The sequence below is a fragment of the Anguilla rostrata genome, chromosome 2 (assembly GCF_018555375.3).
Source record: "Anguilla rostrata isolate EN2019 chromosome 2, ASM1855537v3, whole genome shotgun sequence".
NCBI classification, from domain to species: domain Eukaryota; kingdom Metazoa; phylum Chordata; class Actinopteri; order Anguilliformes; family Anguillidae; genus Anguilla; species Anguilla rostrata.
The window spans coordinates 43797424-43818775 of NC_057934.1; the positions used below are offsets into that span (position 1 = coordinate 43797424).

Here is a 21352-nt window from a genome sequence, read left to right on the forward strand (position 1 = left end):
CAAAACATGACGTTTCATGTTTGATGCCAGGGCTACAGCAAGTTTCCTCTTCTCTGCTGCATTATGGGACGGAGTGTGGCACAGTGGGTAAGGACTGGGCTTGTAACAGAAAGGTCGCGAGTTCGATTCCCGTGTAAGGACACTGCCGTGGTACCCTTGAGCAAGGTACTTAACCAAAAATTGCTTCAGTATATATCCAGCTGTATAAATGGATACAATGTAAAAAATGCTATGTAAAAGTTGTGTACGTCACTCTGGATAAGAGCGTCTGCTAAATGCCTGTAATGTAATGTAATATTTCACCTTTGAGGCAATGCACTATGTTAATCATCTGAGTACATGTTTTTGTTCAAAATTATCTCAATTTATCAATTAACTCAAATTATCTGTGAATTCACAAATAAAATAACGGGTTTTGCTCACATCTATTAATAGTCATTATTTTTAAGTTAAAAATATATATGTTGACTGTGAACTGCAGGTACTTACTTTCAATGGTTTAATAGAGACAAAAGCATCACAATCATGTTGCAGATTATCTCTGATATTATCATTGATGCAAAGAAGTGTGCAATGGACATTTGTCACAACTCTCCCACTTTAATTGCATCTTGGGTTTTGTATCTTTTCTTGTATCTTTTCCTGTACAGCACATTTTAATGCATGACTCAACACAAAGACAGATGCTTTTATTTATAATAGTGCTACAAGTAGTTTAATTTAAGCTGGGTATAATGTCATCCTCTAATTAGTAGAGCACTGTTCCCTCTTAAATGTTCTCTCATCCTGTGTCTTTTTTGATGCAGCCAGAAACTTTCCTCACTTTTGCTTAGTTATCAGTAACAAAAAGGTTAGAAAGCTGGCAAAAAAAGAAGAAATTTCTGAGATCCAGCTGGTGATTAGCGTGATTGTTGGTTATTGACAAAATATGAATGTGTAAAGAATAAAAAAGGCAGAAAAAACATTCTGCATTTTAAATTCACTTTGGAAATTAAGAGGACTTCCATTCCCAAAAAGTGTCAATCTGTTGGAACTGTACTTGGTTCTACTATACTTGAAAATATAGGTGCTGTGATTGTCAGAGGCCAAAATAAGAAGATGCTGCAAGGATTTAAAAAATTAAGCTATGTAAAATACGGTGTAAGGAGACTTAATTCAGCATGCCTTAATTCATAATTCTTAATATCTTTTATGCTCAATTTTTTGAAAATACACATCTCTGCAAGTGCAAAGTGAAGACATTAAACATGGTGAAAATTATATTACTGCAATGAATAATAGGAGTCAGATGTTTTTTTTTTATTTCTATGGTACATACCTTACACCTTGAATGACAGGGAAACACCTGGTAACTAATTTGAACCTTTAAACACTTGTGACAGCTGCCAATGGCTGTTTTAGGGACAAATCTGGCACACTGCACTTCAAACAGTAAAGGTTCATGTAAAGGTGAGCTAAATAACAACAAAAGAATCCAAAACCAAAAAAGAGATGGCTGATGGCTGTCCTGGCTGCTACTGCAAGGTACAAAATAAAAATGAAGAAAAATAGCAAAGAAAAATATCAAATGCTGCCATCTACTGGTGACTAGAATCATTAGCTGCAGCCTCTTAAATGATTTAGACCACCACACAAGTACGGGAGTAGAAAGATATTGGGCCACACCTGCAAGCCTACAGATCACAAATAACCATGAACTACATGAATTACAGCTACAAGGCACTCTATAACTGTTCACATCCTTGACAAAGAGTAGGCACACAAGTGGTGGGTTTAGCATTAGAATGATGTTTATGTTGAAAAGGATGTCATACCTATGGTGAATTATTGTGGTGGATCTTTAATGATATAGGGTCGTTTTGGACCTATGGGTCCTGGAGTTCTTCAGCACTGGCCTAATGATGGGCAAAATAAAGTTCATCCAAATTGTAACAATAACAATATTAAACCTTATTTGCATAGCACTTCACATAATCAGTTAGAATCAGATATAAAAACAATGTAAATGGCATAGCAAAATGAAAGTTTATTAAAAAACTTTTTGTACCAAAAAGTAAACAAATGCAAGCTTCTTAAACTGGGTATTTAATCTATAATATATTTTAAATCAATGGGGTTCAACTCCTAGACTTCCATGTTCAGATCATGTTGCATCTTGAGTATCAGAGAATGCTAAAAGCTGCTCATCTTTTAAATAACCTATGCACTCACTTTTTTTTTTTTTACATTTAAAGTGTTCATTAAGCTACAAGATAAAGTATATGTATTTATTTTATCCAAATATATAAAAAGCATTATTAAATCAATGTTGAGACTATATCAAAGAACACAAGTATAAATAGAGTATAAGTAAATAAATAAATAAATATGTTGGGTTAGGAAGAAACAATGTAAATCATTAGTAAAAAAGAAAAAGGTAATATATTTATATGTGCGTGTGTGTATGCTTAAATAACTGGGACTTGAGCAGTTTTTTTAGTCAAAAGAATGCATCAGAATGTGAAGGGGAAGTGAGTTCCAAAGTTTTGGTGCAGCACAACTAAATGCAAGGTTTGAGGACGCAATCGTGGGCAGGCCTGAACAGGAGGAGCGAAGTGAGCAAATAGACATTGTCAATGGGAATGTTCAAGTGAGGAGTTTTGGACAAGACAGATTTGGAGCCGACTAAGCATGATTATAGACTTGTTATAGTTGAGGTGTATAAAGTTGTGGGTCAGTGTCATGGAAATCACACATAAACTCAAAAAGGAAGATAAACTGTACCTTCAAGTTAATCACACAGAATAAGTTCTTTATTATATTTGATCAAATAGGAGGTAGCAGTTCTCAACTAGCTTGAGATTCAGCAGTGTATAATATACTTTGGTCAAATGACCTTTGCTTGCAGATAGAATTTGAGGCAGTCTGTTATACTCTTCCATTACTGCTTGTCTAGCTGCTCCTTTCTCATACACACAGGACGAGGAGAGGGGAGCAGATTCGTTCCTGTCTCTCAAGGCCGGAGTCCTCCTTGTGTGCGAGGAGTCAGAAGAGTTCCGTTAGATAGATGCTTCCCCCCCTTGCCTCAGGTTACCTTGAGCAACTACTGTCTGCCAGTAAGCACAAAAACATCTTGCAAAAACATATTGACAGAGTACAGAGTTTGATTAAACACAAATACAAAGTACATTTTATATTTATCTCTCACAGTCATCCAGGTTTTAATTTTGTGCAAGCAGTCGGTGAGAGAATGTGAGGAAAGAGGAGAGCTAATGTAAAGTTGGGTGTCATCTGTCGTCAAGTAAGATTAAGATATTTATCAGACCAGAGTTTGCTGCACTTAGATGGTTGGTGGCTTTAAGTAAAGTTGTGGTTAGGGTGGAAGCCAAACTGAAAGGCTTCAGAGATGGCTGGAAGTAAGCTAGTCCGTAAATTGAGAAGCAAAATGCTCAAATGCTTCAGCGACGAAGGGAAATGGGTCTGAAGTTATTGATATTTTCTGAGATCTTTCAGCACCAGTTTTATAGGACAAGGTCTATGCATGCAATCTGGATGGTCTGTGGATGTTCATGAGTAACCTTTTCATTACATTTGGAAAGAGGTGTTTCCATTGAGTTTTTCAAATAAAAAGTTTTGAGGTTCTATCAGGGTGAGCTGCAGCGCATTTATAGAAAACTCATCACCTCTCAGCGAATCTATCTGGATGGATATATAGCACTCCACGAAAGTGGAAATATAGCTTTATATTATTTTTGGGTGAACTGCCAGGCTACGCTACTGGCTGGCAACACACCTCTCCCTGCATAAAGACTATCAAGTGGTATTTTCACTCGAAGAAGTCACTTATCCCCAATCAGAAATGAGCATATAATTAACAAGAAAAAAGAGAATACAAACGTAACACCCTGCACCAAAATTCTCTTACAACACTATTACCGTATATCTTTGAGTCAGACAAGTCAACTACTGATTCAAAGGCAGCTTGAGCAAACATTTTATTGACCTACATCATTTCAAGAATTTTTCACATTTTTGCTTTGGAACTTTTATTTTTCAATAAAGCCACATGACACAACTTTAACAATAATAAATTATCTAAAATACGTAATGCAGGCATGTCTTAATGGAAGCAAACATGTCATTGGCACGTAGCACACATCTTTCAAAGTCCTGGTTCTCGGGATCAACTATTTATGCAGGGTTTTTACCTGATTTATAAGGACAAGTGAAAGAAATGTATCGTACCATGTTTCTGAAACAAAAGACTGCAAGTTAAGCATCTCATCACCATGATCCATTGCATAGAAAATCCTTGTCATCAGGTACGTAATGTATAATGGCACTATAATGGCACATAATAGTTCTGGTATGTTCATGACCAGACAAACCAGTGCCCAAAAAAGCTCAATATTACATTCAAAATAAACAAACTCATTTTGCATCTATTCGTACCACGTTCTCTTTATCACCAAAAAACTGAATCATTCATAAAGCCTTTTTAAGGAATCATAATGTCTACCACACTTTCATTAATCTGTTATTCAAACAGATGTATCTGAGGTGAAGAGATCACAGTATCCCTGTAACAGCAGTGGGTCAATCGATTGTTGTTTGGTGCTCTTTGGCAGCAAAACTGCCAACAACATGAGACTCCATGGTTTTGAAGGGCTCAAAAAATAAAGACTGAAAAAATGCTGCAATTATTTGCTATGACTCCAACTATATCAATATAATGACATATCAATTTGATTGTAATGCATTGGTAACACTTCTCACAATCTGAGAATGCATTATCTCTGCAGTGGCCACTGCATCTCTCCATTGACCCCAAGTTCTTTGCTCTGGAGGGGGGTCACCAGCTGGTCCAAGAGCTCATATCAGGGAAGTTTTCTATGTCACCCTGCTCACTGGTCTTCTGCTCTCCATGGGTGAATGTTAGCTTGTATCGTAAACGCACCTTCTCCTGTGAGAACAAACAAACCACAAACAAATACCATTAGCCCAATTCATACAAAGTTGTGTTGCCATTTAAATAGTACCGTGGCAGCGAAGTTTAAAAGGGAGGAGAATGAAAGAATATAAAGGTGATGATTCTTATAATAACCTCATAATTTTGTACATAATGTGACATAATCACTTGCAGAGATGTCATTCTCAGTGTGACTACCCTGGTTCAATAAAGGTTATTAATAATAATAATAATAATAATAATAATAATAATAATAATAATAATAATGTTTTATAACCCTTATTTTCACAGATTGGATGTTTTTTGGAAAATTATAAATAATTTTGTTGTTAATCATGATAACTCTTATATGCATATTACACAGGTTTTCAGTCATGTGGTAACACTGCAACTGTTCGTGTGAGTAAACTAATCCTCGCATGTCTTTGGATTAACCAACTTTAACTACTAATACAGCTGCTCTTGAACTAACTATAACCATGAAGGGTACTCCATTCCATAGTACACATTTCCTTGAAGTCATCCTCCAAAAAAAAAGAATGTCTGAAAGGCTGAATCTTCATAAGGTCCATTTAATTTTGTAGCATCAGTTATGGCTTTTTTTATGGCGACAGGAAGTGCATAATTTGACAAGGCTTCCTGGCTTTATGTATGGCTTTAATATCCCTGCAGAAATTGGGCACTCTGTTCAGGCACTCCTGTCGCGTTTAGAGCATTTACATTACATTTCCCCCCGTAAAACGGATGCAGGCAGGCCGGCGGGTTTCAGAGTATGTGGGGGCGTAGTGAACTCACTCTGAGAGGGTTGGACAGAAGCAGAATTTGGGAGATGACTGCAGGGGGCACGATGGGGTTGTAGGCCGGCAGTTCTGACCCAGTGGCTGACTGCAGCTTCACCCTCATACTCTGGGAATTACAGGGACAGGAATGATGCTTAGTGATCTGCTAGCCTCTCATTCAAACACCCACGCGCAAACTGACACACATGGATTGTACAAGGGATTGTATTATCAAAATGATTCAAATGAAAGGTATCTCTGGTATCTTTGTTAACTCAGTTTGAGACTGTAATCTCAAGAAAGATATCACTACCGTAATCCAACATCTAATGATCACTTTAGCATCTGCTATGGGATCCATTTAAAGAGTCACTGTGTAGGACTACTGTGAAATTCCTCTCCTAAGGGCTTATATGTAAATGTGTTTATATGTAAATGTGTTTCCTACCTTTGGTACTGCTGCCTGGAACACCACATCTCTAACAGGGATGGGGGAGGTGCTCAGCATGGAGACCACCAAGACGGCTACATCAGGTCGCCCAACGGGACTATCTTTGGCAAAGTGCAGCATCACACGAATTCCACTTTTGTCATAGGCCACGATGGGAGCAGTGTTACCTAAGAAACAATGGTAACAGATCATGACTGAAATGGTCATCCAAATACAGCTGACAGTGTGCAGCCCTTTCAGTGATCAATACAGGACATTATATACGTACATTAAACTTAAGGGTAACTACGGATTCTGCATAAAATGTCTATCTTCTATAAATAACAACTTCTTGCAGTACAGTAGGGACTTACTTGGCTTTATAGATTCCAAAGAAACAAATACATCTGATAAGGATCTTTCGGCAGCTGGGGCGCTGGATTTTGTTGGGGAATTGACTGGCTGATTCTGAAGGTCACTCAAAACAGACCTGGGCTGGTGAACTGGCCTAGTAAAAATGAAATAAGACAAAATGAGCCACTATACCAGTTAATATCTTCTATTAGCGCAAAAATACCAAAAAATAATGAACAGACTGTAACAACAATAAATGTATCCTAACAGGTAAAGCAGTTTGTGACAAAAATCAGACCAGCTGTATTTTGATGGGCTGGTTTGGGGATAATGTTGAAAGCTGTGCTACAAAAATGTCATAAATAGACATTTTTGGCTACAGTAGGCACTTACTATCTCTTACCAGCTGTGCTGTGCTGAGAGTGTGATAGAGCCTGTGGGAGAAGAGTCGGAGTCCCCACCAGACCCCCGGGCTTTCAATATGCTTCCCTCTCCCCTCTTTTCCACCTTCCCTGTGAACGCAGTATTCTGCCCCAGGATGCCTGAGCTACCTTCATTCCAAAGCTGAAACGATACAAAGGCCACTTCAGTCATTAAAAACTGAAAGATCATATTCAATTATTCAGATGAGCACAATTGTTAGAGTGTGGCATACTTAAGACCCTGGCACAGACAGAAAAATTGCTTTATAGCAAATGTTTTTTCAGCAACAACATATTTTCAAAGGCTTTTTTGGTTTTATCACATCAAAAACAGAAACACAGCTGAGATCAGGCAGCCTCAGCCAATGAGAACAAAAAAAAAACAACGAGATTTGTTTTTATGTCCTCCATTTGTGCACAAAAAAAGCCCAATCAGAACTACAGTAGCAGGCTTGCCAAACTCCAAATTCATAACCTTAATAAAGTTAGTACTAGAGGCAATTATCTCTGAAACACACTTTAATAGATTGTTGATAATGTATAATGGAAGAGACATGGTTGATCTAAACAAGTTAATACATTTTAATAACATATCTGTATATTTGTATCTGTACTACAAATATTTGGTTCTGTGTGCCTTTTCATGTATGCATACATATTTAAACATAATTCGTCTTTCCGCACTCCATACTCCACATCCCATAAGCCCCTTTGATTCTGGATCACAATGTATTTGGGATGCTCACCTAATTCATCATATTGGCATTTAATTTTCTTCTTTTTTCTGCATTTTTATAAAATCAATGTCTTTTTCTGTTTCTACATGTATTTTTTTGTTACCCCATGGCATGTGGGTATGGTGTTAGCAGTTGTATTTTAAATAAAGCTTGTGGCTTATGCTATTGGTCATTGTGTATGGGAAACAAAAGTGTGTGCTTTGCTGCCTGTCTGCAAGCCTTTTGCTCCAGATTCAAGCAGAAAAACTGATATTTCTATATTCTTTTCTTACTGACACACTGTTCTCCAAACTCTGCTTAGGCTTCAAACAATGCTAATGGCAATCAGTGAGCTGTGAGTGTCGAACTATGTTAATGTTACATTAACATAATTTATGTAATTACTTATTTTTCTCTCCAGCGGACCAGTGTTACAACCTTTGCAAACAGCTTTATAGACCTAAACAACATTGCGTTACCAAATTAGATATAGTGGCATTTTCTGAGCAGCACTAGATACATACAGTAAAATATTACTTGCATTCCATGTGAATTTTAATGTACAACTGTAATCATTCAAATCAGCATCATATGTTAATTTCTTTGTATAACCCTATTACATACCCAATAGACATCTGCAATAATATGAATTCATTATTATGATAAATAAATAGTAACTAAGCAGTATTACAATTTTAAAATAGCAATAATGTGAATAAATTCCCATTATTATAAAAGAAAATTAAAGGAATATAGGTCGGACACAGAGAAAATGCAAGCTATACTAATAAATAAATGAAAAGACTGTACCTGACTCAGTTCATCACAGTGTTTTCCCGAACTCTTCTGGGTTTCTGTCAGAGATGGATCATTTAGTCCTGCAAAGAGCCTTTCATTACCTACAGCAACATCTCTTCACCACACACAATAACACACCATCAATATCACACATCCTGCACTGCATACTAGATGACAGGCCACACCGGAGCACCCCATCTGTCGTGAGAAGAACTTTTGACTCTGCGACGTGTTACAGATGGGGAGTGAAAGTGGATGTCCCAAACAACAACCCTATAGAGAGGGTGTGGTGAGTAGCAGGGAGCACCAGAAGCCACAGACCTAGTGACATGAGCTCCTCGTCCAGCAGAGACAGAGAGCTGCTGTGTGTAGTTCTAGGTGGACTGGTGCTGTCTGTCAATGTAGAATCCAGCACTGACAGATCTATCAGATGGTAGCTCTTTATCTCCTTGGGACTTTCAGGACCTGTACAATGCAAAACATCAAAGAAATGCGGTTAATGATGCGCACACTATGAGCAGCAGGCGAACAACTGGTTGGTAAATGACAATTCGATGCATACTCTGAGGACACAGTTGGAAAGGCTAGAGAAGTGATACCTTTGCTTTTGCAGTGATCGCTTCGGCTGTTTCCATTGACATCACTGTTTCCGAACATCTCTTGGTACAAATTGACAACCAACGTTAGTTTATCGTTTGCTTGGAGAATTTCAGCTGAAAATGAGAGTGCAGACAAAGCGAATCAGACAAATATTTTAAAGACAGCTCAATATACTAAAATTCCACACAGAGATAAATCAATTTTATTTGTCTAGTGTATTTTACAGAAAACGGTCACAAAAAAGCTTTACAGAGTAGCAGAAAAAGAGCAAAAACTGGTAATGGGCCTCATTCACAAAACATGGGTATGATTAGATTTGATCAACTGTGCTTACATTTCCACAAACATTTTGGGATTCATCACTTTTTTTCTCATCTGAATTTGTTCTTTGGCATGATCAAAATCTCTGTGTATTTGGAAACATAAAAGAATATATGCTGAAGAAGTTTTTATTTGGAATGCTTTATTATATTTATTTTACCTACATTAATAAACCAGAATAAATCAGAATAATCAAAGTTTTCACCAGTTTTTTAGTTTTCAATTTCATTTACAAAAATTGATTTAGATTTTTAGTTTTAGTTAGCATTAAGAGCAGCTTTGCATGTTTTAGTTAATTTTCATTTAATTCAAAAACTTTTGAGTTTACAATAATATTTTTTTAATTATCATAGTTTTCATCTTAGTTTAAGATGGAAAAAACTGGTTGTGAACACATGTATTTCCTTTTGTTTATTGATAAAAGTGACTGATGATGATACTGTATATAAAGACTCACAAGCACACAGCCAATCCCAAAACAATGGCATATCTGTGGCTTTTAGATTTCTTGGCTAATCATGCCTTAGGGAGATCCTTTGCACACAACGCTTAATTCAGAATCCTTTTCATGCCATTATTAGGGTGTTTCCTTATGCTAATCAACGTGAAAAGGCACACGCATCCAATTTATAAACAATTAAGATCTCATACACCTGGGATATTCACATAATTGAAGGCCTGACGATTTCTAAAACTCTGTTTTTTTTTGCTGAATCTTTTCTTCAGAATAAAAGTAAGAATTTAAGAAAAGTCTTGTGCAGGGCTTCCTGGTGAAATTCCTGAGTAAAATAATATTATTATTTTATTCCCAGGCCTGAGAAAATATTATTTGCCACGCATACATAGACCGTTGGGAGCCCCCTTCTTCCAGGCCCCGGGACAACATGCCCGATTGCCCCCCCGGCAGGGGCCCCAGTCTTGTATAGGCCTTATATGTCTGTGTTTTAAGACAACAAGTCTACTCATTCACTGCGGTAGCATTGACACAACTGAACATTCTATTAATTGTAGTAATGTGCAATGCCAGAGCAAAGTGATCCATTTAAGAAGACAATGGTGTTTTTTCGGGAATCATGAGTACCTAATGCGTCATCATCGTCCACCGTGTCACTGGCAAAGCGGAAGAGAGTGGGACGCAGTTTGTCACATTGCTCATAAAGATTCTGCGGCAGAGACAAGAGAATAAGAACAAGATACATTAAATAATAATGATGATAATAATAATAATAATAAATGTCTAATGACATAAAGGGTGTACACTGCAGCGCACTCATAGGAACAAACACAGGATACATACAGCAACAAAAAACAATAAAAAATTACAATACCAAGACAATTCTGCTTTCGTCATTTAGGGCACCCAAGTGAAATAGAAATAGGATCACTGATTATTCAGGCACCAGTCTGACTATCCTCTCTCATCCTCTCTTCTTACATTTCAACAAGCCATCTTGCTTGTCAGGAACAAAAATGACATTAACTACGCTCCTCTTGATCACAATGAAGGGCTTAATTCATTTTTGATTCAAACGAGATTGCACAAAGAAAAGTCCACAATCACTTCTACAATTATGGTTGGGAATACTAATAGTAACAGATAAAAAATGTCTTGCAGTAGCAAGCTTTAATAGGCAATTACCAATCCATTAACCAAAAACTATTAAGACGACTGCAGTAATCAAGACAAAGACCCGCATGCTTTGTCTCCTGTCTCTAATTTGACTCAAGGCTGCCACACTGCAGTCCTGGTGTCCTGGCTGAAGGGCATCCGGCTTTCACTCCAGCAATAACAGTCTTAATTAGCAACCTGGATTAATTCATTGTTTGACTTTAGCACCTCTGTTGCTCTTGAGAAGCCGGAGTTATTGAGAAACCAATAAAATGTTCTGGATTGTGGTCAGTGAGGACAGGAGTTGCACACCCATGCAACAGCTGCTGTGAACCCACCCGTCCAGCATATACGCGAACACACTGATGCAGACGCGCACACGCAGCACAAGCACACACACACGGCCCACCCTCATCTCCTCTAACTGTTCTTCGGAAGATTCACCCCTCCTGTGATTCTCCAGCAGCTCTTTCAGGTGCTTGGTGTTTCTCTCAACCTCCTCCATGGTAGTAATGCGTTTGGACACCTTCTCCATCTTCTCTTGCTCCTGTCAGAAATGAAGCATAGTTAAAGTGATCCCTGCTATCTGTGATTGGGTGTCATTTACTCATGACAGGAGAGCTCCTGAACATGCTTTCAGGATCAGTGTCATTCTGAACTTGCATTCTGCACCCACCAAAGGTACTTTTGTGCATCTACTTTTTTTGCCAGCAAAGAGAAATTGAACCAACTGAAATGAGTTATTAGCAGACTATTCCATTCACATGGGATAGTAGTAAATGGTCATTGTGTACTGTAAATGACCCAGTGCCAATTATACTCACTTCCTTCATGGTGTTCTTGATAAGCCTGTTGGCTGCCTGAAGATCATCAGGGTGTCTGCTTTTCAAGAGTCTTGCCAGTAACTGGAAAAAAATACAACCTCTGCTTAGCATATTTACTGTAGGCACACAGATACAGTGGTAAAAGAGTACGTTAAATTTTTAAACACCAATACTAATACAATAAAATGCTTTCCTTGAAACATATTCTGATAAAGAAAAACAGTATCTTTGTATTTACAGTAAAAGCCAAATGACAGTTATGCAGCTTGCAAAGTCTATTCTTTGAATAAAAATTTAATATACAAGTGTTCATGACATTAGCAAATTCTAATGTTCAGCCATGACAAAAGAGAATAAGTTTAACAGCTTTTGTCCCATACCTGGCAGTAAATCTCTTGCTCCAAATGACATTGTCAGCAACCTGCACTTTATACTTAACAGCACAGTCTTGACAGATGTAACACCTAATCAGGATGCCACATACAGTACAATGGTACTAATTTCAACATAAGTTCAGGCAATGGAAGCTGAGGTGGTAAACAGTGTTGACCCAATGATGCAATCAAAATGGTTGCACATGAATCAACTTCTTGCAACAGGGTTCTAATGAAATTTTCACCTTTGATTTCTCTTCATCATCAAACACAGACTCCCCTGTTCTCGGAGACAGAGGCGGCATTACCACATTCTCGGGTAACTTGGGGTCTTTCTTTATAATACCTGAGAAAATGACAAGGCATCCTAAATAAAGCACTTGGAGATGGCCCTGTTCTCATACAGGTTAAATCACATCACATAAAAAACTTATTATTACAATGATGTATATGTCTGTTATTTAAAAAAAGTGAACTCTTTCACTCAAAAACCAAAAGCCTGGCACAAAGAACTACTCCACTAAATAAAACCATTAACTGTTTTGTTGTGTATTCTGTGGTTTCATTTACATCTTGCAATGTAAGCAATTTGCTAACTAGTGATACACTTAAAACTAATGCCTATCTTTTCAGACATCCCTGAAAAGGGATAGTTTGCAAATAAATATTTCTGCAAAACGTCTACGATGGGTCTGGGGGGCTTTTATTTCAGATTGTAAAGGTCTTGAAGCATTCTGATTTGTTTACAGAGAGTAATAAAGGAATTGGTGATTTGAGCAGCAATGTTTTATATTTGGGGCTGCTTCTGTACACTCATTCTGAAACCCGTTCCAATGGTAGTCATCATTCTTGTTTGACATTATAATTATCTTTGTCCTGTGATCATTTTAATTTAAAAAGTTCCAGGAGTCAGCTTTCATTGTACACCATATATGTATGTTCTATTCTGTTAATTAAGTATTACAGTGAAACCACTCACTCAAGTTTTCACAATCAGGCCTACATTCTTATTCCGTGTTATATGAGTCTCATACTCCACAAAAAAGAACAAAATGTCTAATCACACACTGCTACTGGGGGGCTATATAGCTCAGGAGGTAAGACCGATTGTCTGGCAGTCGGAGGGTTGCCGGTTCAAACCCCGCCCTGGGCATGTCAAAGTGTCCTTGAGCAAGACACCTAACCTCTAACTGCTCTGGCGAATGAGAGGCATCAATTCTAAAGCGCTTTGGATAAAAGCGCTATATAAATGCAGTCCATTTACCATTTACCATGCTACAACTGATTTCCTAAAGCAGCTACAAGTCTACAAGAGGCAAATAAATACAGAACACAAAACAAACCACGGTCTACACACCTTGTTTCTTTAGCATGGAGTAGGCTTCCTGGATCTTAACCTCATCTTTAAGCCACTGAGTCCAGCTGTATAGGACCTCTGTCACCTTTTGTTTGACCTCAGCTGTGGTCCACATGCCTAAATACTGTAGAAGTGGTAGTCAGTAAGTGAATAAATAACCATGCCGCACATCTCCATGCTTAACGCTGAATTGTTCAAATTTAAAATTGATACAGTTCTACTCAAATGTTATGTCAAACAGTTATCACAATACCTTTGGTGACAACACTTTGATCATTTCATTCAGGAAGCGGAACTTTCCAGCCTCACTGTGAAATCGCTTGCCACAATTGTTCATGCAGGCTTCTAACACCTAAAGGAAATACAGAAATGTGAGGACTTGGAATGCAGGTGTTCAAAAAATAAATACAATTCATTTTAACATCATATTCACGTAAATAGAAACAGGATTTATTGAAAGCATACTTAATCATCTAAGCTTACTACTGAATGAAAGTGAACACAAATGGAAACAAAAACTTAAGCCAGTAGGAAAATTCACTCATATGAGGACAATTATGGAAGGAATGTTGCGATTCACACTGTTCTAATATCACATATGACAAATATTTTCAATACATAAATATCTTTTTTTTGTTTGTTTTTTTCACATGGTGGAAATATATTTCATGTTCACAAATATCAAGAACCCAGTCATGTGCAGCCAGTCTTTCTACTTTGTTACAACAGCAGTGCTCTCTCCCTGTCTTGCTAATGCTACAATCAGACTTTAAACTGTAAAATGTCATCCATTATCTGTCTGAAGGAAAATCCAAACAATGTGTTACTACAATTTTAAATACAGGAAGCTAAGAAATAATTGGGATGTAGGATAGCTTTGGGATAGCTTTGTATTTAATTATATTGCAATATGGTTAAGAACTTCTATGTTGAAATTATGCCTTTGTTTGAAACTATTTTGTCTGCATTTTTTAATTTATTTTATCAATGTCATCAGCTACAACTGAAAAGGAAGCATAATTTTAGACAAAATCACCTGACAATACTCACATGACAGGACATGGCATGATAATGACTCCTATAAAGAACCCTCTGACTAAGCAGAAAAGGAAGTCTCTCTTAAATATTTTATACATTTACATTTCCAAGCCTGGGGATGCTTTAAACAAGGCATAATCATTTTTAATAATGAAATTGTAGTTTAAATGTAAATAAATCATAGAAACAAGTATGATTTAAAAGAAATAACAGCATCTGAACCACTATTAAGAACAATGTCAAATGTAAAGTCTGTAATTCAGATGACCGATAAGTCAAAATGTAGTTTACTTTTTATTTCCACTGAGCCTTTTTGTAAGACAAAGCCTCTTTTCACAAAGGTGGACAAATCAGTAGCATAGTGTGGATGCCTGGGACTACCATATTCCTGTCCCAACCTACTCAACTGTGACACATCATAGCCAAGGGGACCACAATTAAATCCTCTTGGCTCTTTTTGAAAACTCTGATTGGCTGAAATTATTAGTCATGCAACTAGTTAGATGAGGTGGGTTCCCGATTAGGCAATGCACTGATTATTTTAACAGGAGAGCTGAGATATCATTTCTGAAATTCCCCTTAGAACTAACAAACATTAGTTCAGGCACACTAGCAGTAGTCCATGCTTGCAAATGGACAACCTCTCTTCATGATGCCTAAAAAATGATTACTGTTTGCATTAAGGCAAAAGAAACCTTATTAAAGAAATACCTCACCACATTAAAATTTTAAATGTGTCATTCGCCCAGACTAATAGGGATATCTTAGTTTAACCAAGCCAGATACTGTATATAGTCAGTGTTTTTTATTAGTATGATATTATGATAATAATACAGAGCAGCAAGAAAGTTATGTTTATTAAATCTGCTTCTTGTTTCAAAACAATGTATAGAAAAAAAAGAGTATGCCTGTGAAGGAGAAAGTAAGACCTCTGCTTATGATGTCACTTTCCTGACAAAGTGAATAATGAAATTTCCTAACTTCTTTTTTTAAAGAAGTATATTCCAGAATACCAGTATATATCTGGACTATGAAAAGATAGGCTCTGCTACCACATGTGGCTGCCTGGTAGCCCAGAAGACTATGACATCGATTTATGATCTGTCCACCCCCTGCCTCAACATATGTCATGGTATTCAAATATTAGGCTTGTAAAGAAAACAAAATGTACAGAATTAAACTTTATGTTCAAGGGTCCTTATGTGTCTCATTCTTCACAGCAGACATTTGTAGGCTTAGCCAGTTATTCAAATCAGAACATACACGCTTGGCGGGAAATTGAATTATGGGAAAGTGCAAAGCAACTGGCTATTAAAAATGTAGGATATCATTAGCCGTAACCAGAAATTCAAGTTACACTTGGATTTCAGGCAGATATCAAACCACATACTATGCCTCATGTGAAGCTGCAATACCTGGTGATTAATGGGCCATTACTGTAAGAACTATAATAAGAAATCTCACTGTTAGTGCCTGCAAGGCCTCCTTCTCCTGGGGTGACTGGATCTTGTGAGCAAGAAGGCGCATCGCAATTTGTGGCCTGTGAAAACATAATATTGCCAGACCAGACATTTAAGATCCAAATAGGGTACTACTTCACTTTCAACACCCATTCATGTTGCCCAACACATATTCATTAAGACAAGCAAATGGATGGGGACTGGATGTCTCAGACAGCATGCAAAACATGTATCAACAATACATCCTTTGTTATCTGCATGCTATTTCCACTGCGATCTCTGCAATTTCTGCCACGTCCAGCTGCAGCATGTCAACTGCATTTTCTGTGTTTTATCGCCTATAATAATCAATGCAGCTGCCTTTGAAAAATGTACCCTTACCAGTCCCTCTCACCTCTGGCTAAGAGAGGAATTTTGCTAGGAGTCTTAAAAACTATTTAAAAATATCACTCGTTAATTCGCCACAATGGTGGCAAATGTTTCCATTCACAAAACTGCTGTTGCTGGGCTCTTTGCTCAGCTATCAAGCTGAACATTCTGCATCTGAATCTAAATGCAGAAATCAATGCAGCAATTGTGTTCTCTGATAAGAGAAGGATGAGAGAAAGATTAAGGCACGGACGGTATTAAATAGCCAGGAAATTAATACAACAAACATTGCTTCAATGCTCAGGGCAGGGCCAATATTTTCTTATTGGGTAACTAGTAGTGATGTCTACAACCAAAATTTGTTTGGATAGGCAATCAATCATCCCATCTGTAGATTTTCAGTACACATTTACTCTACTCACCCTTCAAGCTCCTTGTTAACCTGTTCATAGAATCCCTGAATACAATCCCATCGATCAGCCGGGTTACTAGGGTCTGTAGCTTTATCTGGAAACATTCAGATAAAAAGGTTTAAGGCAATTTGTTTTGCAAATGATTAATTTAGGTCACGGTATGTGAGTTCTACCAAGTCTTCTATGCAATTGACACAACATTACAAAAATGTGCAATGGCTGTGCACTGAAATTATAAAAGGTGAGGGGTCAGAATGTGGACCTTACTGACAAAGAAGCGTGGTGGGGACTGAAAACGGTAAAAAATCCAAACTGTGTTTGTTCATCAGCAGTTAGCTAAAATAGCCGCAGACAAAATTACAGAAGCCACATCTGATGAAATGCTAGTCACTTCACAATCATCAGTGGCATTTGTTGTGTGTAATTCAGGAATGAGATTCAAGTTCACATCCATACATCAAATATAGCATGTAAAGGTCAGGGCAAGGGATATTTGTCATTCTTGCTGATGAACCGGCAAGTATGGCTGACAAGCATATAACTGGTGTGCACACTATGCAAATACATTAACATGGTATTAAAGAACAAGCGCGAATCCGCAATAGCTGCGACCGCAGACGCGCGTGCATCCATATGTGCATGCATCCATGCACACACCCTCAAACAAACATGTGACCTCTTCTTTGTTTCATGACCAACCTTTCCAGAAAATCTTGTGCAAATCTGTGAATTCATTCAGGAGTTATGCACCTTTTTGTGATAGGCTACGCCCATTGCCACGCCCCCTCACACACCCTCACACAAACATGTGACCTCTTCTTTGGCTCATGACCAACCTTTCCACAAAATCTTGTGCAAATCTGTGAATCCATTCAGGAGTTATATAGTACATATCATATAAGCATTAATCATTAATACTGAACCTCATTATAGCAGTAGCCAACATTCTGCTTTGCACAGCTGCCCTAAACAATAATGCTGTTGTAGCCCCAAAGCTATGCAAGACCAAACATGACAAAATTAAATAAATAAATAACTGTCAGTAATAATCAATTGATAATGGAATAAATAAACAAGCAATGAAACAAATAATTACATTTTGTAAAATGAAATAAATACCTATTTCATGTCTTATTTATTTCATGGTGTTTTATTTCTGAAGGTCACTTAGCACATTATCATTAATTTCTGAACGTATTTATTTCTAGGAATATTTATGTATGCGTTTCAAAATGACCTGTCAGTCAACATGGAAGCGGCCAGGCCAGCAGAATGAAGTCACACAATAAAGGTCACGCCCACGATGAGAGAAAATCTGTTGTGCACCATGGAGTTATTATTAGCAGTCGGTGGATTTACAAGATTGTGAAAATGCCTAAGACTTGTGTGGTGGGCTCACTGGGCTGTACAAATAACAAGGCCAAGAACTCAGTTCTGAAGTTTTATGTGCTCCTGTGCTAAAAGAACGAGCCACTGATGAGAAAAATTGGATTCAAGCCATTAAGGAGAAAGAGACACTTTTTTTAGTTGAAAATACGTCATTTTCGTCATGCGCATAGACTATATAGGTCATGTGACACTTGTCGCAAGGGTCCTGCGACAAAGTATAAATCAGGCTTCATGGTCATAGCTGACCCCGCCCCTCCCATGTCTACTGACTGGCCAAATCGTTTCGAAATAAACGCGTTGAAAAAAATAGGCTACAGAAGGAAATGAAAAGAGTCCATGTGCAAAGTGTCCTTTGGAAATAAAAACACCATGAAATAAATAAGAGACATAAATCATAGATATTTATTCCTTTGCTTATATTTATTTCATTATCAATTAAGTATTTTTTTAAATGTATGCATTCAATTACCCTCACTATTTAAAACAGTTTATAGTACTTTTCTCCTCGCATTATCAATTGAGACACTCTATACAGCTCGTTTTTTTCTGTTCCTGCAGTCTCTAAATCAATAGCTAAGAAAGCCTTTATGTTTGAAGCTCCCTCTGATTGGAATAATCTACCTGTAAATATTCGATCCATATCATCTTTTCACTTGTTCAAAAATGCCCTGTCTTCTTATTATAGGATCAGTTGTCCACAATAACACCTCTAGAATTATAATTATGTTTTACAACTTTATTACCTAATGCTATCACTGACATAATAATTAATAATTTTCAATAATCTATGAATGAATGATCCATTTTCATGCTCTGCTTGGAGAATGATCTCCTGATTTTGCATGTCTTATTATTTGATATTTACTGTTATTTATTTATTTATTTATTTTTTGCTTGTTTGTCTGTTGTCACATTTGGTATTGTTTAATTATCTTGTTATTTTGTTTTTTGTTAAATGTTTTGTTTAATTGTGCTTATATTGTATTATTGTCGTTTAGGACCCCCTTGAAAACGAGATGGTACATCTCAAGGGGTTATTCCTAATAAAGAATTTCCTATATATTATTTTTGAGTTTTAGTCACATGGGTCTTCCATAGGAAGCAGGGTTGAATACTGTACAATTAAAATGTGTTCAAATAAATAAATGAATAAATAAATAAATAAATAAATAAATAAATAAATAAATAAATAAATAAATAAACTTGAATTGTATGGGCCAGGGATTATTGTGGCCCTAAACAACTGCTTGAGTGTTTATGCAAGCGGTCAGTTGCTTATATACATGGGCATGATTCTGCACAAATCTTATTTAGAAATGTTCACTTGAACGATGGCCCAGCAATTTAGAGAAATGCATTAAGCATAGTTTAAGATTTACACAGCATGATATCAAACATAACAAATAATACATTTTAACAGTTCAGACACTCCATAAATTCGTTAGCGTTTCGTTTCGTTTCGGACAAAATGATCTCAAGGCGCTATAGGCTCTAGAACCTGTCAGAGCAGCATAGGCTACGTAGAACCAATCATACAGGAAATATGGCACTCAACTTTTAAATATTGTCGTCACTTAGTTATCTCTGCAGCTAAATAAGTGACAAGTTAAACATAATCAATCAACAACTTTATCCCACCTATAATGCTAATTGGGATTCATGTTTAAACAAATTTTAATCTAACACCCGCTACCAACCAGTTCAGAGGGTTTGCGTATGATAGCCTACTTTCTGTCACTTCCTGTTTTCTTCTTTTCTGGCTTAACTACAATAACTAACGCAGTAAACCCAGTGTTTATAAACTTTTTATTCTTTTAAACTTAATTTCGCGCGATGCAAACTATACGGTTGAAGTACTACGCAAATAACACGAAGTTTTCGTTTTAAAGCGCAAGTTAAGTAGCCGTAAAACAGCCTAAATTCAATATTAGCAAGCCACCCATTAATACTGTAGACTAGCTAGCTAACGTTATGACAGCATATTATTGTAATGTACCATGCCGGGATGTATATTTCTTGCAACGAGAAATACGTCCACCAACAGACAGATCACCAACAAAGTTTCGCAACATTGGCTATCTGGCGTTACCAGAAGTAGATTCGCCTATAGCCTAATAAATTAAGGAACTAAATTTATATCTCAGAAAATAGCTATTTGCGACATAATTTTAGTGTAATGCTGGCAAATCTATTCAGATGCGACAGTACAACCTGATTTTGTCTACATTTTCAAGAGGTTGTATTGCTGACATTTTATTCCAAAACTTACTCAGCCAAGATTCTAAAGTTTCCCCCTCTTCGCTAGCCGCCATGTCCTCATCAGTTCACGGTAACCATACTAAAACTACACTGCGTCTTGTGTTGACTTCAGAGGCAGCCTCTGGTTAGAGCATGTGACTCCCATTTGACTGGCATCTGAATTTTCAGTGCTAGGACCTTTTTTTATTTGCTTCATTTGTAGATGCAGGACAGTCTGCTCTGTATTGTATGTAGCATCTCAACAAGTACTCGTTTTCAACGTATAGAAATGTAACAAAGCAGTCTATAAATCATTAAATAAAAGTAGCAAAATCTATGCCTGTCGTTAACAGTACTGTTATCAAAAAGAGGCCAAGTTAGAACAAACAATATTGGCCATCTTATATCACACAAATTAGAGAAGCCCTGAAGCAATGCTACCAAACGTTTCCTAAATTATTTAATGAAACTTGGCCCAGTGTTTTTTCCATCTGAAGAGAATGTAGTCATTCAAACTTCATGTGTGCTACAAAAGTGTCAAATACCAGTAATTTATAATGTAAATAGTCTGTAATTCAGCTGTTACACTTAAAAACTGTAAACAATACACTATCGAACAATTGTCTGCATCCAGTGCTTTGGGTGTGTGAAAAGCACATCATGAATAAAATTCATTATTGTTATTTTGTTTAGCATTGTATTTAACATTGTAAATTATATTACTGAATCTATTACTTATTTGGCTTCATCTGACCCACAAACATATAGTACCATAATGAGGCAGATATGTTTGGATAGGTTTGTTATTTTCAGTATTTATTTAATAGGCCAAAATATTTGTCAGTATTGTCATCGCCATTTATTCATTTTTACATGCTTCAGAACTCGGTGGTCCCATGCAGCTTGTGTGGCC

At 37.0% G+C, this 21352-nt stretch overlaps 1 protein-coding gene across 2 annotated transcripts; it reads right to left on the reverse strand.

Annotated features, from left to right (window-relative positions):
• Positions 1–3949: 3949 nt before the first annotated feature.
• On the reverse strand, positions 3950–20621 carry LOC135248134 (ADP-ribosylation factor-binding protein GGA3-like). Of its 2 annotated transcripts, none has more exons than XM_064322409.1 (17): positions 20471–20621; positions 16822–16906; positions 16035–16110; positions 13786–13884; positions 13533–13656; positions 12421–12521; positions 11802–11882; positions 11387–11524; positions 10450–10531; positions 9047–9160; positions 8769–8912; positions 8460–8503; positions 6915–7075; positions 6532–6665; positions 6176–6345; positions 5744–5854; positions 3950–4942 (listed from the first exon to the last, which is right to left on the reverse strand). In XM_064322409.1, exons 1-17 carry the CDS (start codon positions 20511–20513, stop codon positions 4832–4834), a joined length of 1818 nt encoding a protein of 605 aa, XP_064178479.1. In that variant the 5' UTR covers positions 20514–20621; the 3' UTR covers positions 3950–4831. The 2 variants fall into 2 exon arrangements, with proteins under 2 accessions (XP_064178479.1, XP_064178478.1); XM_064322408.1 differs by having other exon boundaries at positions 8460–8527; positions 20471–20620.
• Between the last annotated feature and the right edge of the window lie 731 nt (positions 20622–21352).

What these genes read in the sequence shown, in the direction of transcription:
- LOC135248134 (XM_064322408.1), bottom strand. Translation starts at nt 20,513, where the DNA reads ATGGCGGCTAGCGAAGAGGGGGAAACTTTAGAATCTTGGCTGA. An exon ending in ATGATGAAGAGAAATCAAAG is followed by an intron (nt 11,883 to 12,420) that starts GTGAAAATTTCA and finishes ATTTTTTTCCAG; the next exon opens with TTACTGGCAAGACTCTTGAA. An exon ending in ACTGTGATGAACTGAGTCAG is followed by an intron (nt 7,076 to 8,459) that starts GTACAGTCTTTT and finishes GTATCGTTTCAG; the next exon opens with CTTTGGAATGAAGGTAGCTC.